A 20,901-nucleotide genomic window follows, 5' to 3' on the forward strand; every position below is an offset into this window, starting at 1 on the left:
CATCTGTTCTTCAGGGGGCGATGGCGTAACTTTTTTTTTAATTTCCGCGCTTAGAAAGAGGGATTTAACTGGAGAGAGGCCATAGAGAACAATATAAACGTGATACATAAACCTTGACGTTTGCGTTCCAGCTGAACACTGCCACATGCAGGACACAAGCATAATTCAAACTGTGGGATCCACTCTACATTCCAATCTCTATGATGCCCTGTCCCATTTTTTGAATCAGAAGCGTTGTAGTTTCATTGAGACTGACTTGGAACGATCGCTGAGATGAGCCCCTTGTCTTTATAGAACTATATTTAGACTCACTTACGGAATCGAACTTCGGAGTATCTCTCTTTCGCACTCGCGTCCTTCGGTGGAGGAGGGGGAAAGTGGGTGCTGAATAATAAAAGGAAACCCGAGATTTTAGCGCAGCTGGAACTGACCAGTACATCTCTCTAACAGTTTTTAAAAAATATTTAAAATGTAATCGTGGTGCATGAATTGAGCACTTGTTGTGGGCTGGGAAAAGACCATGCAGTGCAATCCATGTCTACTCCGAACTAAGAATCGGATCCACTGAGTTCAATGGGATTTATTCCGAAGTAAATAGGTATAGGGTTGCAGCTTGAGGGGGCAACTGAACTGGACTACCTTTTGCTGCAATTAGAGGGATGTTTAGTAGGAAGGAATAAGGGGTGAAAACCTAAATAAGCCTCAGCCCCATCTCTAATCTGCAGCACTTACAGTAGACTACCTCACAGTGGTGTCGTAAAGCGCCACTCCCCTCAACACACCTCCTGCAATATTGAGATAATGGACTAACTTGGCACTGACATCTTGAAATCCTGAAAAATTATACACGTATATATGTGGCATACGAAATAAGACAAGGTAGGAGAGCAGGGACGCTTGTCTGTTATGCTACCTTATGGGGAGGAGGCGTGGTGCTACCTAATCAGAGCAACGCTAAACTTCAGAATTTCGCCTTTGTTTTCCGTGGGCAGGCTGCTCTTAGCCATCCCAGGGGACGGGTCAACGAACAATAGCCATTGTGACTAAATTTTCCTATCTCTATGCGCCCCGCCAGTAGTCGGATGTGTCCTCTTCTTCCGGGGTCGAGGAGAGCGTTGGCGGAGGGACGTCGGAGTCATGGCTAGACGAATTATGTGAGTAGCCGTTAGGAGAGGCGTTTCCTCATTAAGTCCTCTTATACCCTCTTGCTTGGCGTGATTCTCTTCGGGCCCCGTTTGTTCCCCCCCTTTTTTAAAAATGGGCTACTGGAAATAGCAAGGAACCCACGACGATTGTGGTTCACTTTAGGAGAGCGGAAGACTCCCTGGTTCGAATCCAAACGTGCGACCTTCAACTATGTCGTGAGGGACAAACACGATAGACAAAAAGAAGCAATTTCTTCACGCAGCGCATAGTTTAACCAGGCTTAACCAACGTGGTGCCCTCCAGATGTTATTGGATTACAACCGCCATCATTCCTGGCCTTTGATCATGCTGTCCCGGGGTTGACAACGTCTGGCAGACACCACGTTGGCTACCCCTGAGTTAAACTTTGGAATTCAGTATAGTGAAGGTCAACAACAATTTGGACAGCTTTAAAAGGGGGACAGACAAATTTATGGAAGATAAGGCTATCAAAGGCTAAAAGTCATGATGGTTGTATATTACCTCCAGTATCAGAGGTGAATACCAGTTCCTGAGGAGCATAGGTCCTGCTTGTGCGCTTCTTGTAGCCATCTGGTTGCCCATTGAAAGAACAGAATGCTGGACTAGATGGCCGTTTGGTCTGATCCACTAGGGTTCTTTTTTTTTTTTCAATTAATTTTTATTCCAATTTTCAAAACCAAAACAATACAAAAAGAAAACAACACGAATCAATAACTAGTACAATACAAAAAGAATATATATATATATATATATATATATATATATATATATATATATATATAAAGAAAGAATATTGACTTCCGATTTGTCATAGTTCAGCTATAAATCTATAATATATAACAAACCTATCTCTTAATAGATTATAAAATCACCTTCCTCCAACGGTTATCTTAGTTGGTTTCAAATCTCATTAACATCATATCATTTTAATCTTCCACAAAAAGTCAAAGAGAAGTTTCCAATCCTTGAGATATATGTCAATCAATTTTTTTTTCTAAATAAACATGCCAATTAATCCAACTCATCAAATCTACTAAGTCCAGTAATTTTAAATCGCTCTTCTGTCATTATCCATATTGGGTCCATCTTCCATCTTCCATCTTTACGCACCCAAAAATCTTGCTGTCATAGTCATATAATAAAAGTCTGATAGGAATTTCCTCCATCACAGATATTTTCTTGCCATCAAATCCAAACGTATCACTGAAGTATTGTTGCAAAGCCGCATCTCTGTTCCTCTTTTCCACATGATACACTAGTACATCTCTTGAAGGTTTTTCCATTGACACAAAACAGGGATTAATTCTGTTAACTTTCTCCATTTCAAGTTCCATCAAATCCTTCCAGTCCAAGAATTTTTTTGAACCGATAATATCTTTATCTCCAATCTCTTCAATTCCTTCAGGGACAGCGCTGAATTCCAAACTGTAATATTTGTCTCCAGGATCCATCACAGCCAGGAAATCCAAATCTTTTTTCATGTCCATAATTAAGCCAATCTCCATAGTTTGAACCTTGCCTTTAATTTCTCTTTCATCCTTTTTTTGTTTTCCAGATCTATCTTTATTCTCCTTTCTCATAGAATCCTGAGTTTCTTTCAGCTCCTGTCTCATTTCGTGAAATTCAATTCTCCACGTTTGTCTATTATTTCTCAGTTCTTGTTTTATTGAGTTAATCCCATTCATTATTTTCTGAAACATGTCTAGAGATAAAGTCCCTTCTTGTACATCCATGATCTTCTTAATTGTCATTCTTAAAACCAAAGGAACAAAACTCCTTCAATTTTCAATGTCCCAAACAAAGAGCAGCTTATTTCTTTAACCAGTTACAAAGGAGTTAATCTTTCCAACAAACTAACATCACACGCTAGACAGCCCTTATCTCTTATCTGCCCGGAAGTGTAAGAACGGCTTTAGTTCACAGCGTCGAAATAGCTAGTAGCAGAGAGAATGAGCAGATTCGTCAAAAAAAAAGTAGATCAGGAAAAATAGTCCCAGCCATAAATCAAAAAGATTTCTTATCTCTTCCAATCAGAAATCTCTCGTCCATTGTAATCTTTAAAATGCTATTTTCCATGTCAGCTTTTTGCAATAAAAAAAAAGATAAGCTATTTATATTTTCTTCCCCCTTAGTTCCGTGAATAAAAAAAGGAAAGTCTTACCTCACCTAGGTTATCTCAATTGCTGTTACTTTGACAAATCTCTTTAGCTGTATAGATAAGAAAATGATGAATGTAGACAGGAGGATGTTTGCCTGTTAATCCGTATAAAAAAAAAGGGTCACTTATCCAGCTGAGCTAGCATAAAAATCCTCGCTCTGTCTGAGCTGCTGGAAGACAGACAATTCTGACGAATTCCAGACTCCAACAATCAAAACAAAGCTATGTGGGAAATCTCACGTTTCTTCTTTAACCGGAAGAAATTATTCCCAGTCAGAAAAGAGCCTTCTGACTGAATTTAAACTGGATAAGTTACATCCAAGACGGAGCTCGTCTCAGAGGCTGCACAGGCGTAGGGATCCTCCTGGGAAGTCGATCCACTAGGGTTCTTATGTTCTTCTCTGTCCATTTCTTCTGTTGAGGTGTAGCTATTGTTGGTTTAGCTAACAGCAGCTACTGGATTGGATCTATAGATTAGTTGAATTTAGTTCTTGTTGAAATCAGTGGGACTTAGCATAGTCATGATGAACTCTTAATAATGATTTCAGTGGGAGCATGTTCAACTAACAGGTTAGTCTGTATCCAACCTGTTACTTTTTTTCAAAAATGTACTATTGCAAATTAGTAAAAAGCCATGAAAGTCAAAAAGTTGAAGTTTAAAACAAATGGAAAAATACATTTAAGAGGTTTTATGAGTAGTGGAAACAGTTTCCTTAATTTTTTGAAATTCCATATTCCAGAGGCTGTCCGGCCTGTTCCGTTCCGGCTTTTACACCGTCCCATGTTTTTTAATAAACATGAAAACTATATATTGTGGTGTGATGGTTAGCGTGTTGGACCTGGAAGACCAGGGTTTGAGTCCCCACTCAGCCATGAAGCTCACTGCGTGACCTCAGGCTAGTCACTGTCTCTCAGCCTAACCTATCTCACAGGGTTGTTGTGAGAATAAAATGGGGAAAGGAGAACCATATGCACCACTTTGAGCTCCTTGGAGGAAAGGTGGGATATAAATGTAAGAAATAAATAAAATAATAAATAAAACCACTTTGTGAGGTCTGCCTTTGCGATAGATGCTATAATGCTGCAATATCCCTTAGAAATTGTGACCTGGTTGTCTTGCAGCAGATATGAAGAATATGGCATTTTGTGTGTGTATGTAATAGTGGCAGGAGGGCAGCATTGACAGTTTCAAGGCTTCCAGTTCCATGTTACATGCAGGTTAATAGCTTTCTCTCTCTCTCTCTCTCTCTCTCTCTCTCTCATCCTGTTCATTTTTACAAAGTTTCTCTATTTTCTGTAACTGTCACATATCCCAAAAATGCATGCAGGGATGCCAAGATTTTGACAACTGCTTTTAGGCCCCCAAGTCTTTGAAGTTATTTCAACAAAAGAAATAGCATGCAATCTGTGTGTAAGGTATCACAATTGCGTACTTTGCCATGTTTACATACCGTGTAAATGCACTGAGAGAGGATAGTCATACTTTCCCATTGCAAGTGTACCGCAGTGACCCAGTTTGCACAGAATGCTAAACCAAACCATGGCTTAATGTGGACAAGCAAACATGCAGGCTCCCAAAGAGAAGATGTCGGTTGTTTTGCTCCTCCTGTGGTCCTGCTGCTGCCATGCTGCTGGGAGCCAAGGCTTAGCATTACATCTGTATCTGGGCTCATGGCTTGTCTCCCACAGACCAAACCACAAGCCGTAGAATAAATCTTGTGGTTTGTCTGGAGTAAGATAAACCACTAGCTGGGGTTCAGACTGAATTGCCTGCTTACAGCAGTGCAGCAGGACTGTAGGAGGAGCAAAACAGCCACATCCTTTCTAGGAGCCACCACATTTGCTTGTTCACACTAAGTCATGGTTTGGCTTAGCATTATGTGTGAGCTGGGTCAGTGAATAGTTTAAGTATGCAATTGTGATGTCATATATGTGCAGATTGCACCCTATTTTCTGCACTTAAGTATCTTGCGTATCGGAATTTTGTAACATTTTAAGCAGACCTGGGTCCTAAATAAAAACCAAAATGTTGAAGCTTTCCTCTTGCCGTTCTTGATTTTTTCCATTACTTTTCTTCGTAATGCCTCTATTTATCCACTTTGCTCTTTGCCTTACAACAGTGGTTCCTTAACCTTTTTAGCTGAGGAATTCCATTGGAAATAGTTTAATCTTAATATATACCCTGTCATCCAGACCAGGTTGTACCTTTTACCTGCTTTTGCTAACACAATAAGCCCAACCATTCCACTTATACAATACCATCACTGCTTCCTCCTTCCTTATGAGAAGGGGCAGGTTCATTCTGAGAAATATGGTGATTTGTGGTTGAAAGTGCAGCTGATAGGGCTAGAGATGTGAAGGCCTGGGGGGAAAAACCCAAACTGTCCCCCCCATTTTTTTGTTCCCCCCCCCTCAGGCCTTCACATCTCTAGATAAGGCAAAAAAGAGAATGGCTTCATTATACAATGCTTGTTGCATGCTTCCTTGGGAACACTTAGACGTCTGTGTGAGATCCATAAGGCACCCTAAACTCTGGTTTTAGAACTCAAATGGCTGAATGAAGTATTATTTCCCTATTTCTGTCACTGTACTTTACTATGCTGATGCTGTGAAATAGAAAGTCCAATTAATCTGAGTAAAGCTTTGTTTTGACCGCAAACACGGGCTTTTTATGGCATATGAATATCTTCTGGGTTTATTTGGGATTTCTTGGAACAGAATATATTTTGTTACTACTTTCCTTAAAAATATATGTATAAGGCCAAAGAAACAGCTTGTTGTTTTTAACTAAGCTTTCAAGTCAGACTTCTTCTTTTTACATCATGTGGCTTGATGGTAAATTTGTGGTTACCACATGCTGGTAATAAAAAACTTAAAATATTTTTAATAGGAATTCCAGGGGGTTTTTTTTGAGTTATCTATTTCCTTTGCCTATAGGTATCCCCTGTACCAGTTAGGAAATCCTCAATTAAGGGTTTTCCGGACAGATTACTTCTTGACAATGGTGAGACCTGGTGTTCCACAGCCAGAAGACACTGTGCAATTCCGCATCCCAATGGAGTAAGTACATACGGGGAAGGGAACATCTGCTTATTGGGTTATAATAAAACACTTCAAGAAAATGTGATGCACCTCCCCAAGGTGGTACAATCAGTAACAGGTATGCTGTGCCAGAAGGAGAAGAAATAGGTTTGTACATTGCCTGCATTCCCTGCAGACTCTTTCATCAGCATTAAAGGTCTCCTACCAAAGGGATCTCCTATCTCACAAGGTGCGCCTCTCTGTTCTATTCCATCAGTAGGTTGGGGAAGCTATTCTGAGGTAGACAAATTTCTTTTAACCCCTGCTGAAGATTCTTCAGCATTGGGAAGATATGTGGACTTCTCCAGGAAGTTTAGTTATCTTCCACTGATGAGCTGCCTGTTGCTCACAATGCCTGGGATTGTTTGGATAGTAGATACTTTGCAACACCAGTGATTTACTTTGGCTTATTCTGATAATTTTTGGGAGAGCAATGTGATGAAGGAAACTGTTGTCTTATCCACTACTTAAGGAGATAAGCCATCTGCATCACAATAAACCATGTGGTTTTCATGAGGAGGGGCAATGACCAGTCATATCTGTCCTGGAGTGGTAAGGGATGCATAGGAGCTATAAGAAACTGAGCAGGGTCTGGAAGCATCTCTTAAACATCAAGTTGCCCTGAAACTGCAGAGCTGAAGGGAATCACTCCCTGGTATCAGTCAGGTGACCACAAGCTACTGGGTAGGAGGCTGCACCACCCCCTGCCTCCCAGAAATAGGGGAAGAACAGAACAGGAGTAGCTGTAGGGAGTTTGCTCCCCACTCCCTCACATTCCTGTGAGGAAGAATACTCTGCCAGTTGCGTTGGGACAATAGAATGTGAGGGAATCTCACTCCATCTGTTGGACACAGGAACAAGGGCTGCTGGCTGTGGGTTTTGTGCAAATGTAAGTACAATTTATTGTAAACTATCTTGTGGATTGTTTGAAAGGTGGTATATAATATAAATAAATACCATATGCTAGTGATGCATAATAAAGAGCATCTTAGAAAAATGAATATTATTGTTGTTTATTAAATGTATTCACGCCTTTTTAGAAAACTCTCAATGCAGCTACAAAGATTTAAAATGCATAAAAATAAACAGAAACAATAAAAACATACACAGTACTAAAATTGTTCATCTACTAGCAACGTAACAAGAGAAAGAAGCCGGCATTTAAAAAGGCTTTGTTTGACAGCACACGCTTGTTCCTTCCTGGCAACAAGCCTGCACAGCCAAACTGAGCAGACTCCAACTCCTGCTTGGCACATCCCTCCCAGGGAGAGGAGGTGGGGAGGAAAGAACTGCTTTGCAAGCTCTATGATCAGTGCTTCCCAAAGGTAGTGTGAACAGGTACATACAGACCTATTCACTGCTGGGAACAGGCACCTGCAGCCAATGCAGAATTGAACCCCACTCTCCTGCCCATCAGCTGACATAAGTGACACCAGCTGTTTGGCAGGTGGGCATAGTTTTGGGGAAATGGCCCTGCAGGTCAAATTGGAGCCCCTAACAGGGCAGGAGTTGCCTGTGAACTGGAGGTTCTCCACCCTGGTTAATGCGACTTGCAAACCAGGGCACAGGATGTGTTTCAGTAATCTAGCCTGGAAGTGACAAGTGCATGAATAACTGAGGCCTGGCCTGGTTTCTTCAGGAAAGGGCACAGTTGGCATGTAAAACAAAGTTAATAAAAGGCACTCCTGTCCAGTTACTATATTGCCCGGACTAAATTTTAGTTTCATTTGTATTAATAAAATAGTCCTCATGGCCATATATTTATTCCAAAGACATTGGTTAGTGTGTAGCTATTTTAACCTTTTAGAAATTAAAAATGTTAGAAGTGTTTCTCTCAGTGTTGTAATTGTTTGCTTGCATTTGATGCAGAATGACAAGAGTGGAATTGAAGGATTACCTTGAAAGCATATATAATGTGCCTGTGGCTGCTATAAGAACCAGGATACAGCATGGTGAGTCTTTAGTATTAATCTGGAGGGTATTTTAATATCAGTTTTTCAACAAAACTCAGGTCATTCATTCCGCACTACGATCCTTTTTAAGTACTTTATGAAAATTAACATTGGAGTCTATAATAAGCACAGGCATGCTCAGTAAGAACCAACTGTCAGTGTTCTAAAAGCCAGACTAACAACTGTTTTGCTTGGCTAATCAGAGGATCACACCCATGCCAGACATTTATTCCACTTTAAACAGTCATGGCTTCTGCCATAGAATCCTGGGAAGTGTAATTTGTGAAGGGTGCTAAGAGCTGTTGGGAGACTCCTGTTCCCCCTTACAGAGCTCAGGTGGCCAGAGTGATTTAACAGTCAGCCCCTCTTCCCAGAGAATTCTGGTGATTGTAGCTCTGTGAAGGGAATAGGGTGTCTCCTAACAACTCTCAGCACCTTTCACAAACCACACTTCCGAGGATTATTTGGGGGAAGCCATGACTGTTTAAAGTGGAATAAATGTCTGGTATGGATGTGGCCAGGGACAGCTTTAGTTTAAATTAGGGTGGGAGACCACATGTCTACTGTAGAATAAAAAGGTGAGGGAAACCTTGAAAAATAATGATACTATTAACAGTATTTTTCTTTTGGAAACAAAAGGGGCTTACCCTTTGCCCGGTGCCCACCCATCCAGTCTCCTCCCCTCCCCCTTCCTCCCTATTCCTACCCCACAGGAAGTGGATTGGACTGTGTAAGACCAACCCAAATTGTGTTTGCATTTTTACAACTTTGTGGGGCAGTACAATATCTCAGAGAGGAGGTCAGGTCTCTTGCACCCCTGGTGTATTCTTTATAACTGCCCAATTTCCCTGCTTTTTAAAGTTTGATAGAAACCAGCTAGTCTGGTGAGGACTAGGGAGAGGGCTTTTTCTATTGTGGCTCCCATTCTGTGCAATTCCCTCCCAAACGATCTCTGTCACGCCCCTGCTATGGTGAGCTTCCACCGGGCCTTGAAGACCTGGCTCTTCAGTCAGGCTTTTGGGGTGGGTTAGGTTTTTTGTATTGTTGAGATTTTAATGTTTTAATGTATTTGCATGTTTTTATTCTGTACGTCGCCCAGAGTGGCTGGACAACCAGCCAGATGGGCGACTAATAAATCTAATAAATAAATAAATAAATATCTATTGGCTGTAGGTACTTTCTTAAACCACAAGGGGTTTTTGCCTATTAGTGAATTTATTCTCAAGGAAATGGGTAAGTAAAGGGAAGAAAAAATTGCAAGAAGGATTACTGAAGCATCCTTAGGCAAATAAATGATAAAAACTGTACTGAACTTTCTAACCATGTAGAGTGCTTTATTGTGTTTGAGCGCAGTCCATTGGGAGTTTGATTACTCCTAACATTTCATGTGTTCTAGCCTCCTTATAGAATCTTAAACCACTGGATACTGGAGTGCGTATCTGGGAGGAGGAGAGGGGGCTGAGAAAATATAATGAAGCATGACGGGTGGAGATTTAGGCCAGGCTGTTCCAAATGTGTGTATTTTCTGGGTTTTGTAATTATTATGAATACTGACATTCTTTAAAAGAAAAGAAATTGTGCTTTTCTGCTTGTGCATTGATAGTGCTAAGGATGGCCTGTCAGGCTGAGGCACTTGAACCATGGCAATGTGGACACTTCTCTTTTCTTCAGTAAAAAGTTTCATTCTCTGGGTGTTTTGCTATGACCTACAGCTGATACAATTACATATATATTTGAATATAGGCTAAGACAGCCTCTTGGGCAGTGAACTTACACATTAATGCTCATGCGGTACAGCTGGTGAGATTACAAAACTGAATTCCCCAAAAGAGCAGAATTGACTCTAACTGAAGAGCCATTTACTGAAGAGAGTTGTGTTTTTCTGCAGCAGAGTTCACTGGAGATATAAAAGAATATGAAAGAGGGTGGTGTTTATCTTAAACAAAATAAACTCATTTTATTAAGAAAGTACACGTGGATTGGAAAGCTTAATCATCTACGCTAGCTGAATTCAAAAGGAGAGGGAGAGAGAGGATTGTGGGGGGGAGGAGGAGGAACTGGAAGTGATAATAGCCCTGAGAATATCATTCTAACCAATCAGAGGCATGCTTAAACTTGAGGAAAGTAACAAGGAGAGAATTCAAGCAGGGGCCCTTTCAACTGACTAATTTGCCCCTAATGGTCAATAGATTTCAGAGCACACAGTGAGACAGTGCATTGATTGAAGTGAAACTTCCAACATTAGGGAAAGGAGGAATTGTCAGGTTGTGGGAAGTCAGGTCAAGCCTTCATCTACTTAACAGGTTCAAACAAGCAGAGGGATCACAGAAACAGGCGAATCAAGAAGCCTGACTACAAGGTCGCCTATGTACAGCTGGTGAGTAAATGCATTTGTTTGAAGCTGGGGAAAGAAGGGCATTGTAGTGGATGATTGTTTTGCCAATTATCCCATGCACCCTCAGGACTGGAATGGATAAATGGGAATTTGCATGCATTGAAATTCTGCCAGGATGGGGCTATTCCTCCAAAGGGTTTTGAGGAGAAACTGCTAATTGGGTGTATTTGAGCCATCTTGGTGTGGTTACATTGCTGAAGGTGTAAGACAATATTTAAGTTTGCACACAAAGCTGAACCATGGTTTAGTGCAAGGATAGGGAACCTGTGACCCTCCAGATGGGATTTGAGTCCAACATCAGCCCCAGCTAGAGTGGCCAATGTTCAGGAATAATGAGAGTTGTAGGCCAACAACATATGGAGGGCCACAGGTTCCCCACTCCTGATTTGGCATTGTGAGGATGAGCCACGGAGAGCCTTGGGCTTGTATGTTCCCCCTCTCTCTTCCTCTGGCACAGCCATGAAGAGAGCAGAAGCTTTCACTTCAGTTTTAGAAGCATTTCTGCTTGTTGAAGCAAGCCAACTTCTTACATTATGTTTTGACAAGCCGTAGATAAGATTAACCACAGTTCATAAGGTTTGAATGACAAGGCAAGCTATGACACAGAAGTCAAAGCCTCCGGTCTCTTTGTGGCTGCACTAGAGGATCACTTCAGCCAGAGGTTTTTATCTAGGCTCATTCTCATAATGATACACTATAGTCTAGCGCAGGGGTGGGGAATAGATTCTGGCTGACTGGCCTGATCATGAGCTTATCCACCCTTGTCAGAGCACTTTGACAGGTGAGTGGGGCAGGTGACCCATTTATCCTTTGCAATATGCTTGAAGTGAAGCCGCACTGTGAAGGAAGATCCCAGCTGATTTAAGTGGCCTTGACGTCACAAATGATCAGCACAAGGTTGAAGTGCTGCTTTTGGCAGGGATAGGCTACACTTTCGGAGTTTCTGATGAGAAACTCTGGAGTTTAGCTAATCCCACCTGGGCTTGAACTCACCACCGATCAGCTAATCAGTGCTGACGCCCTGTTTTTAGCAGGGATCTGCTCTTCCTGGGAAGCTTCAGTAGGGAGCTTCCTAGTGCAACCAATCCCAGTGGGGCTTGCAATTGGGCACTAGTATTAAACGGTGCTGAATACAAGCCCTGCTTGCCAAAGAAGTACCGGGAGTGTACTTTAAGGTTCCTGATTGTTCCTTTGCAGTTGTGTCTTTACCTGCCCCATACCTGATAACATATTTGACATCAGGCAGGAGGTGAATGTGTGCGTGGCTTGGGGAAAATGGTCTAGTGGGCCAAATTAGGAGCCTTGCTGGGCCTAATTAAGCAAATGGGCTGTATCCCCCCTCTGCTGGATTAGCGCTATGTCTGAACAAACCCAATACGAACAGGTTTATCAATTCTTCTGTGTGCACTTGTCTGTGTGGGAGAGGCACACCTGTCTTCTTTGAATTAGCATACTAGAGCAAAAGTTTTGGTTAAGATCTCTTGGAGAAAGCTTGAAGGAGAGCCTGCAGTACAAGGCTAAACTAGTTTAGCTGTCCTGACTTTCCAAAAAACTACTATGAAATTCCCTAATAGAGAATTTTCAGCTTCTTCACGTTTTCCAGAGGTCCTGGGGGGAGTTATGACACTGCTCCTTTTGTAAAAGAAGATTGACTAATTCTCAAACATCTGGGCCTAAAGATTCCAAATCCTGTAAATGAATTGTTGTTGTTATGTGCCTTCAAGCTGATTACAACTTACGGCAACCCTATGAATCAGTGACCTCCAAGAGCATCTGTCACGAACCACCCTGTTCAGATCTTGTAAGTTCAGGTCTGTGGCTTCCTTATGGAATCAATCCATCTCTTGTTTGGCCTTCCACTTTTTCTACTCCCTTCTGGATTAGTAAATGGATTAGTTGATACAATTTAGCCAGAATGCTCCTTAACTTGCACAGTGGAGTTTTAGATGGATTCTTTGTTTCTGATTTGATTTTGTCCCCTTTTGAGAATTAATAATAATAATATTACTATTGACATATTTGTCTCATGTTCTTGAGGGACAGACTAGCCCCAGAAGTTCGCTGGTGCAGTAGGGCCAATAAAGCTGTTGTGCCAACAGAAGAGCAGGGATTGTTTCTAGCATTCAGACATCCATTTCTGTTTACTGTTTTCTTACCATAACAGCTCATAGGTTCAAGATGTCAACCTGGGAGTGCTAGTAGCACATAGGGTCTGCTAATATCATGATTGGATTCCTGGTTTTGGGCAGTAGTTGAAGCACCCACCTTTGAACAGGAAACCTATAGGTTGTACTCATTTCATTTTACTGGTAATATTGGTAGCCATTCTCTTTGCCCCTTTTAATCTTCGGTATCCCTGGTGTTTAACCAAAATTTGTGTTTACTTCTGATCCTCTCCCAACCGAGGGACAGGAGGGGGTCTGATCTGTGAACTTGTAAAGTCTTGCTGGGAAGTTGAAAAGTCTTGCAGTATGACTACAGGAATGAGCCCCTGCCTCTTTTCAGCCTTGAGAGAAGGGCAAGAGATTCATGCCTACAATCTTATTGAGTTTCTCAGGTGTCCTTGTGTTTTCTCTCATGCATTTAATTTATTTTTGGACTGGTTTTATTTATTTATTTATTTTCTCGCCTTCTTACATGGAGATGCTGATTTAGAGCAAAGTGCAGCTAACTTCCAGTGACCTGCCCACTCTTTGTAACTTTTTGATCCTCAAGAATTAATTATTGCATCATTCTGAGTTGCTGATGTCTGAAATTGCTATCGTTTCTCTCATTTTATTTAGAGCCACCTGTAGTAAACAGTGTAAGGCTAATGGAAAATCTCTTACTAAGTTTTAACTGGTTTGTCCTTATCTTCGTATTGTTTCTTGGTTAATCTTTTTCTTAACAACGGCTAAACTCCAGTTGCTCCTGACTGGATGTCTTTGACCAATAACCACATTTTCAAGAAAGCCACTTCTGGTTCGTTTTTAATTAGTTGCTAATCCTGTAGGGCTCCTATTATGTTTTTCTAGCTGAGCTGTCTGTAATTCAGTATTACATCAGAAATAATATTACTCATGAAGGATGTGAGCGGAAAAACATTGCTAGGGCCTATTTATATGATTTGTGATAACATACTGCTTTTAGAACTGATTCATTTGAGGTTTTTGTCCTAAACCAACTACCTCACCTCGCCTTTGTTACATAGGTGAGCTTGGATGTTCTATCCCCTTCCCTCTTGATGGCCCCTTGCCTCCTGTCTGGGTTCTTGATGTACCTTCAGTATCATTTTCAGAGAGAGTTAGTTCAGGATGAAACAGACAGGAAAGCAGTCCTTGGTCATCCAGAGATTCCTTTCCTTCCTTTTTCCTTTGCTTCAACTTTGGCTTCATCCCTTGATTGGTGTAAACAAATCCAAGGCTCAAACAAGTTTATGTTTGTTACATGTTCCAGGTTAATCCTGTAAGAAAGCCATCTGTTTTGGAAGGTTTCAATGTTGGCCTTCTTAAAAGGTCAGTAGGTGGCAGCATTACCCTTCCCTGTATTGCTTGTGTTCAGTCACTGACCTTCTTAAGTATCTGAGAAATATTGTTTTGTCTTGAAGGCAGTACTGCAGTTACGTTTCCCTACTCTGGAAGTCATCAGCTTCTAGATTCCAGGCCAACTTATGCAATATAATATGCACACATTAATCATTGTGTTCAAGTGTTGGAAGATGAAAAGCCTGATGTGTTATATGATGTCTAACACATAGCAGTATGGGTGAGAGTAGAGAATTTACTCATATGCATATGCACAAGGTCCATGTTGTCTTGAAGATTGAGGACTCCTTTTCCTCCGCCCCCATCTTGGCAAATGAGATTTTTCAGCACAGGTGGTATTTGTCTCCCATTGCAAATGACCTCAAATTAGTGCTTGTGGTCAGTATCACCTTCAGTAGTTTCAGGCTGTTCTTGATGTGCTTTCCCCCTTTCTCCTAAGCAGAAAACATTTTGTAACCTTGGTTATAATATAGAACTACTACTTGCCTTTCATGCTTCAAAAGCTAGAACCAGGTTATATATCAACATGGAAACAGCTTCTGTGACTTCAGAACCTCAGTTGCTCTCTGCCCTGATTTTTCCTCCTCCGGTTAGTAATGTTCAGCTTTGGAGGATCTGAGGGTGCATTTACCATTTGTGCTGATGCCAAATCACTTGAGGAGAGGGGTATTACCTAGTGGTTAGTGTAATCATCTAGTAGACTTTGAACCTACTAAGAGCTCTGAACTCGGTTGCCCTTGAGCAATTCACTTACATTTGGCACGTATGACATGGCCTATTAGCTTTGTATGCAATGTCAACTGTGTTCTGCTTTTGCAGCCTGCCAATTCTGTTGGAGAGTTGCTGCTCATCAAATTACAGTGCAGTCAACAACTTTCCTTGGTGGAAGGGCTGAGACCTTTTTTTCCTGATTCTGATCCAGTGACAGTCATTCATGGAGTTGCCCTTGATGGCTCTGTGGAAGCTTCAGCTGGTGTGTAACACAGTAGTCCATCTGAAATACTTAGGTCTTTGAGATCACATTAGACCAGAATTTGCCTGGTTGGAGCAAAATGATTTGTAGGGTGCCTTTTCCTTTCTCCTGTAGCTGTAAAAAGGTAAAAGTAGCAAATGTCTATTCACGTTGCTGTGAGAGAGATTTCATCCATGGATATTTCCCCTAAACAAATGATTGTAAATATGGCAGAAATTCAGATTTGATTTGCAATGAGTAAAAAACAATGATCCTTTACAGCCTTTGGTATCTCCATGGGTAGGTTTTCTGTATGGATATTAAGCCCTTTGTGTATAGTTGTTTCTCTGGATATAGTTGAAGTTACAACATGGTCAAGATAGCTACTGAACATGCATAGTAACTATTTTTCACAAAGCTTTCAGCACTCCAGGATCTGACCAGTGCAAAATTACTGCATGATATTGTGGAGGATTTATAAGGCTTTCAGTTCTAAGAGTTCAATGTAATGTCTTGGCTGTTTCAAATTCTTTCTGGCTTCTGGCCAAGATCAGCATTTCTCGGCAAAACAAGAGGTAGAAAGAGCCAACTTGTCTGTGCTGACTTCTAGTTATTAAAAGGTTCCAGATACATATTGACTTCTGCTCAGTATTTGATTTTGACTAGCCTTGAAATGGGAACTGGGAGCATTTCTTATAGACGGCTGGAGGGGTATTGTCTAGTCCCACTATTGTGTCTGAGCATTCTTCCATGCCCTCTTTCTTGAAACAAACAAAAAAAGAGGGTGGGAAAGATGTGTAGCATTTTGTGGGAACATCTGCTCTGAGCAATGTATTTTCAGCCTCCAGCTAACACAGTGACAAATGTTCATCCTGTAGAAGAAGAGTGCAAGGGCTGGCTCATCCTACAGAACATACCCTTGCCCTTTCAGGACAAGAGGGCCGTGTCTACCATAGACAAGACTTCCCAGTTTTTAGTTTGGCAGTGAAACCAGCCCTGGTATGTTTAGCAACATCACTCAATGATGACATTGTGCATGCAAGGATAAGGGGTATTTGGCAACCATGCCAACATTGCTTGATGACTTTCCAGTTTGGTGTGTATGCTACAGTTACTTCTGTTTTAATTTTTTAAAAGATTTCTACCTAGCTAATTCCCTTAGAACTAAGGTGGACAACAACCATTTCAAAACAAAAAACAACAGAACCAAAATACTCCCAGCCATTAAAAGCCAGTTCAGTTTTTATTTTTCTCTTTTTAAAGTGTTGCTTCTGGAAAATGCCAAAGCTTGAACTGAACTGGACCTCCAGAACAGTTATCAAAATGATTTTGGGTCGTTGTCCCCCCCTAATTATAGTATTAGAGGAGTAGAGTAGAGAAATTGCCTTTTGCAGATCCCAGTGATGGCTTGTAGGGATAGAGATGGTCTCTTACGTATGTAGGGAACAGACCCTTGAAGCTAGAACTTTGAATGACATAACTGTATTTGCCTTGAGACCTGGTTCTCTGTAGATTGGTACCAAGAGGTCTCACCTGGGCAGTAGGCTGAGAAGTGTTATGGCAACACTATGATAGGTGTTATGGCAACCAGCAAACAAAGTGGAAAGCTATAACTGCACCGCCATATAAGTCAACTTGCCTTGTACATGCATCCAGAATCTTTGCATAGGACCACCGTCATTGGCAAAAATGTGATTAGCTTGCAAAGCACATTTTTGATTTGTAGAATGGCAGCAAAAATGCTCATGTCTTCTGAGTTTTATATGCTGTTGCTTTCCAAGTTCTTTAGGGGTGGGCTATGGCTGTGAGGGTATTTTGGAAAATAGCTTCAAAATAGCCCCAGACAATATTTTCATAACACCTCTTTCTATGCCGTGTTATTGTCTGATAGTTTTATTATACCACTTGAATTCAATGGAAAGCTGACAAGGTTGACTTTAATGAGGTTGTCAACACTGCATACACTATGGAAAAATAAAGAGATAATGTCAACGGAATAGAATGCTGTCCTCGAATAATAGGTTCCTGCTGTTAAATAAAAGTTAAAAGGTCAGATGATGATTGTTTTCCAAATGGGAGACGTTGAGTCTGTGGCAGTGTTCTCTGTGCTGGCATCGACTCTCTTCATTATTGGGAATGATTGCTGTAAATTTAATGCTGCATTTCAGAAATTACATGAATTTCATGAATCACTTTTTATTTCATATCATTATACAACTTTGTCTAGCATATCATTTTGCATTAGAGGGCTGACACTTGTATGTAAAAAGGTCATCTTTCTGGTGCATTCCTCGCCCACGTTCCCCATTTTTCCTTATCCAGAGTTCCTTCAGTGTCTGTTCCTGTCCTCTTTCTTCCTCTGTGAACCCACTAGTTCCCCCTCTATCTTTTTGGAAGTGACTGTACAGATTTCTCTATCTTGTCTTTTCCCACCCCTTGTAACTGCTGCCTTCCAGCAGTCTTATAGTGGAGGTACATTCCCATCTTCAGCTTTCCTTCACTTGACATGTTAGGCTGGTAAAAAAGAATGAGTTGAAGAATGTTCTGAGGTCACCAGAGACCTTCTCCTGGAACTATGCTGTTACATTGCACCTATTGCAGTTGAGAAATGTAGTTTTATAAATATATATTTTAAGAAATTGATCTTCTGGCTAGTCAGGATTGTCTTTTGACTTGACCATCTGTTCCTTGAATGGAACAACAAACGCTTGCACCTTATTTCACAAGTGACTGCTTCCTGCATGAATATCTGTTATTATTGAACCAGTGCTAGATGCCTGCCTGCCTGCTATGTGATAAAAGGATGACTGTGGTGTAGTAATTAGGGTTTCAGACTATGGCTAGGGAGACTCGGGTTCAAATCCCAAGTACGAAGTTCATTGGGTGATCTTGGGCCACTCACTCTGTCAGCCTAACATTCCTTGCAGGGTTGCTGTGAGAATAAAATGAGACAGGGGGATTTATACCACCTTGCACTCTTTGGAAGAAAGGTAAGATAAAACATACTCTGCACCTAACTTCCTGTGAGTTCTGCTGAGTCTCTTGGAGGTTGGCAGTAGCATTCTAGAACAGCTGAAACTTCCCACAGCTGTCCAAAGAGTGTTGTAGCTGCTACTGGGACATGAGATTAAACATTTGTTTTCTATCTTTAGGCTGCAGGACAAACTTTTCAGTTTCCAGACATGTTTCCAGAAAGGGAAGAAATCATTGAGCCTGGCTCTTTTGAAGACATCCAGAAGAAATTTATGGAAGATGAAAGACAGAAGCATAAAGGTGATCCCAGGCAAGCAGACATCCCTAGCTGGTTTGGACTTTGATGGAATCAACTTGCTGTTTTGTTTTAGGTAGCCCAGACGGACTCAAACCATTGCATCCAGTGTTGGTCCTCAACTTGTACTGTCATTATGTGGGTGTCCCATCCCCCCTTTTTCAATGCTTTATCCATCTGGAGGGTTGTTCCTTTCAGGCCACCATTCTCTCCTTTTCCTGTTCTGAGTAGGTTTTTTGAAGACCGTTCATTGGAGTATTGAAAGTGTGTAGAAATGTTGAGACAGCCAGTACTGTCATCACGGGGTCCATATAGAAGATCTGGTATAACCTTGCTATCTCTGAATTGGCAGGCAGGCTAATACTTTGGGCATCTTTTGCTGTTTCAGGGAAGACATTCTTGGGTGTGTGGGATTGATGTGGATACCATGAACATGGTACTGGTATGATGGTATGTTTGGGAGAAGAGGCTTCACACAATGTTTTCTTACAGCCTGAAGGAAGATTCTGAATTTTCAAAACATGCATATGTAAACTGAACATGATCCAATAAAAAAACATTGCCTTGCCCACTTAGTTTGTGTGTCATCAATGTGTTGACTCCATCTGTCCAAATTCCCAAATATTTGCATAAATTACACTCTTCCCCCCACCCCCGCTTTAATCAGCTACAGTGACTTGGGGTTGCTTTTTGCTCCGATTCTTGTTTAAAGACTTCGTCACTGTTTTTTATGTTTAGGCTTGTTTTCCATTTCTCTTATTTTCAAGTTCATTTATCAGTTTTCAATCATGATGGCACAACAGTAAGCACCCTTCCTGTGGATGCTTAACTCTGTTGCCTTTTGAGGAAATACTGACTCAAATGTAGTGGTCTGTGGTTGGATATCCCAGAGGCCTATCCTGCTACTTAACCCGCCAGTGTGTGTTTCAATAAACATGTCCTTTTGCTCTCACCAGTTTTCTTTAGTTTAGCAAAGCCTCCACCACTGTTTAGTATGCATGACAACCAGGAAATACAGGCTGGCTGGGGCAAATTATGAACATCTTTCTGTTGTACAGCTCCAGAACTGCATTGTACCCAGCCAAAGGCAGGTGCCATATATTGAATCATTTGCTGCAGTGTGCCCAAGCCCTTTCAATGTGTGCTCATAGCTTAAACTGGCCTTTAGAAGATGGGTTAGGAATGACACTGCTACCTTTCTTTACAATCGGGCTACTTGGGAATCCTGGGCGATGAGTGGGTCAGGCTTACTTTGGTTTCCCCTGGGAGCTTTCTCCCCCCCGCCCTGGTTCCCTTTGCTACCCAGCTGCACACTTACTCTTAAACCTTATACTCTGTCTAAGCAGGAAACCAAGTTAATTAGCTGTTGTCTCCCAAGAGGCAAGAGTCTTTGAATCCCAAGGCAAAGCACATTCAATGCAACAGAATTATGTTGTAGCACAGAAAGAGCTGTAAGAGGCCTATGGAAATCTGAGAGGACAGTTTCCTACATCCACCTAAGCAGCTGAATCATTCTCACTCTCACCATCTGCTTGATACTTAGAGGGTTAATTCATACATTCTCCCCTCCAAAAATGTTTTTTTCTTCTCAAAAATATAAATAGAAGAATTCATCTATTCTTAGATTTAACCAGACTCAAGCAGGTTTTCAGCTTCGACGTGAGGATGTTGTGTCTATCATCTTGTCCTTTTTACACAGCTATTAGGGCATGGGCTTCTCTGTATTTCTTCCTCTCCTTCCCACATCAGGGCCTTAGGCAAGGAGAACAAGATTGCCCGGGGAGTCAATTGTCCTAAGCTACTCCTGGCAAACGTTGGCTTCCGTGTACTTTTTTGCATACTTTGGCTTCATATTTACATACAGTGCTTTTCAGTTGAATGTGCTCCCAGAAGAAAAACATAGCATCAGTAGAAGTTCTTCAGATCTGAAGATGGAAGGTAATGGAGGGCTAGTAGCTGAACAGGGTGCAGCCAGAATTAATCCCCATCCAGTTTCCTCTGGTTACACCCATGGGCTCTCTACTGTGGAGCCTTGATGGCTGGGCTGGGGAATTGTTTGAGGGTGATATTATTTTCTCAGTGTTGGTGCCAGTACAGGCTCTTGTGTAATTCTTCTACAAATGTATGCAACAAGACAGAGCTTGGTGAGCACCTTGATGTGGCTTCTATTCAGTGTGTGTGTGGGCAGCTATTTTGATATAAATAAAACAAAGCTTGTAGTTGCTAGTCTGATCTGTCTGGATGGTAAATTATTAATCATGTTAGATTACAGCATGCCATTAAAGAAATTATTTCAAAAGATGCTTATAGTGCATCCTTCCCCAGTTCAGTGCCCTCTAGATGTTGTTGGACTACACCTGCCATCATCCCTGACCATTGGCCATGCTGGTTGGAACTGATGGGA

The 20,901-nt window shown here is 41.4% G+C and overlaps 1 protein-coding gene across 2 annotated transcripts; it reads left to right on the forward strand.

Annotated features, from left to right (window-relative positions):
• Positions 1-526: 526 nt before the first annotated feature.
• Positions 527-19,064, forward strand: MRPL23 (mitochondrial ribosomal protein L23). 2 transcript variants are annotated; one of them, XM_061610158.1, is made up of 6 exons: positions 527-879; positions 1,076-1,154; positions 6,263-6,385; positions 8,276-8,358; positions 10,662-10,735; positions 18,382-19,064. In XM_061610158.1, exons 2-6 carry the CDS (start codon positions 1,138-1,140, stop codon positions 18,544-18,546), a joined length of 462 nt encoding a protein of 153 aa, XP_061466142.1. In that variant the 5' UTR covers positions 527-879; positions 1,076-1,137; the 3' UTR covers positions 18,547-19,064. The 2 variants fall into 2 exon arrangements, with proteins under 2 accessions (XP_061466142.1, XP_061466141.1); XM_061610157.1 differs by having other exon boundaries at positions 527-1,154.
• Positions 19,065-20,901: the final 1,837 nt, after the last annotated feature.

Source organism: Rhineura floridana, chromosome 2, assembly GCF_030035675.1.
Source record: "Rhineura floridana isolate rRhiFlo1 chromosome 2, rRhiFlo1.hap2, whole genome shotgun sequence".
Lineage (NCBI taxonomy): Eukaryota > Metazoa > Chordata > Lepidosauria > Squamata > Rhineuridae > Rhineura > Rhineura floridana.

Bases quoted from the DNA above. Each gene is read 5' to 3' on its own strand.
- MRPL23 (XM_061610157.1), top strand. The intron at 6,386-8,275 runs GTAAGTACATAC...CATTTGATGCAG, and splicing joins CAATTCCGCATCCCAATGGA to AATGACAAGAGTGGAATTGA. The intron at 10,736-18,381 runs GTGAGTAAATGC...TTCTATCTTTAG, and splicing joins AGGTCGCCTATGTACAGCTG to GCTGCAGGACAAACTTTTCA.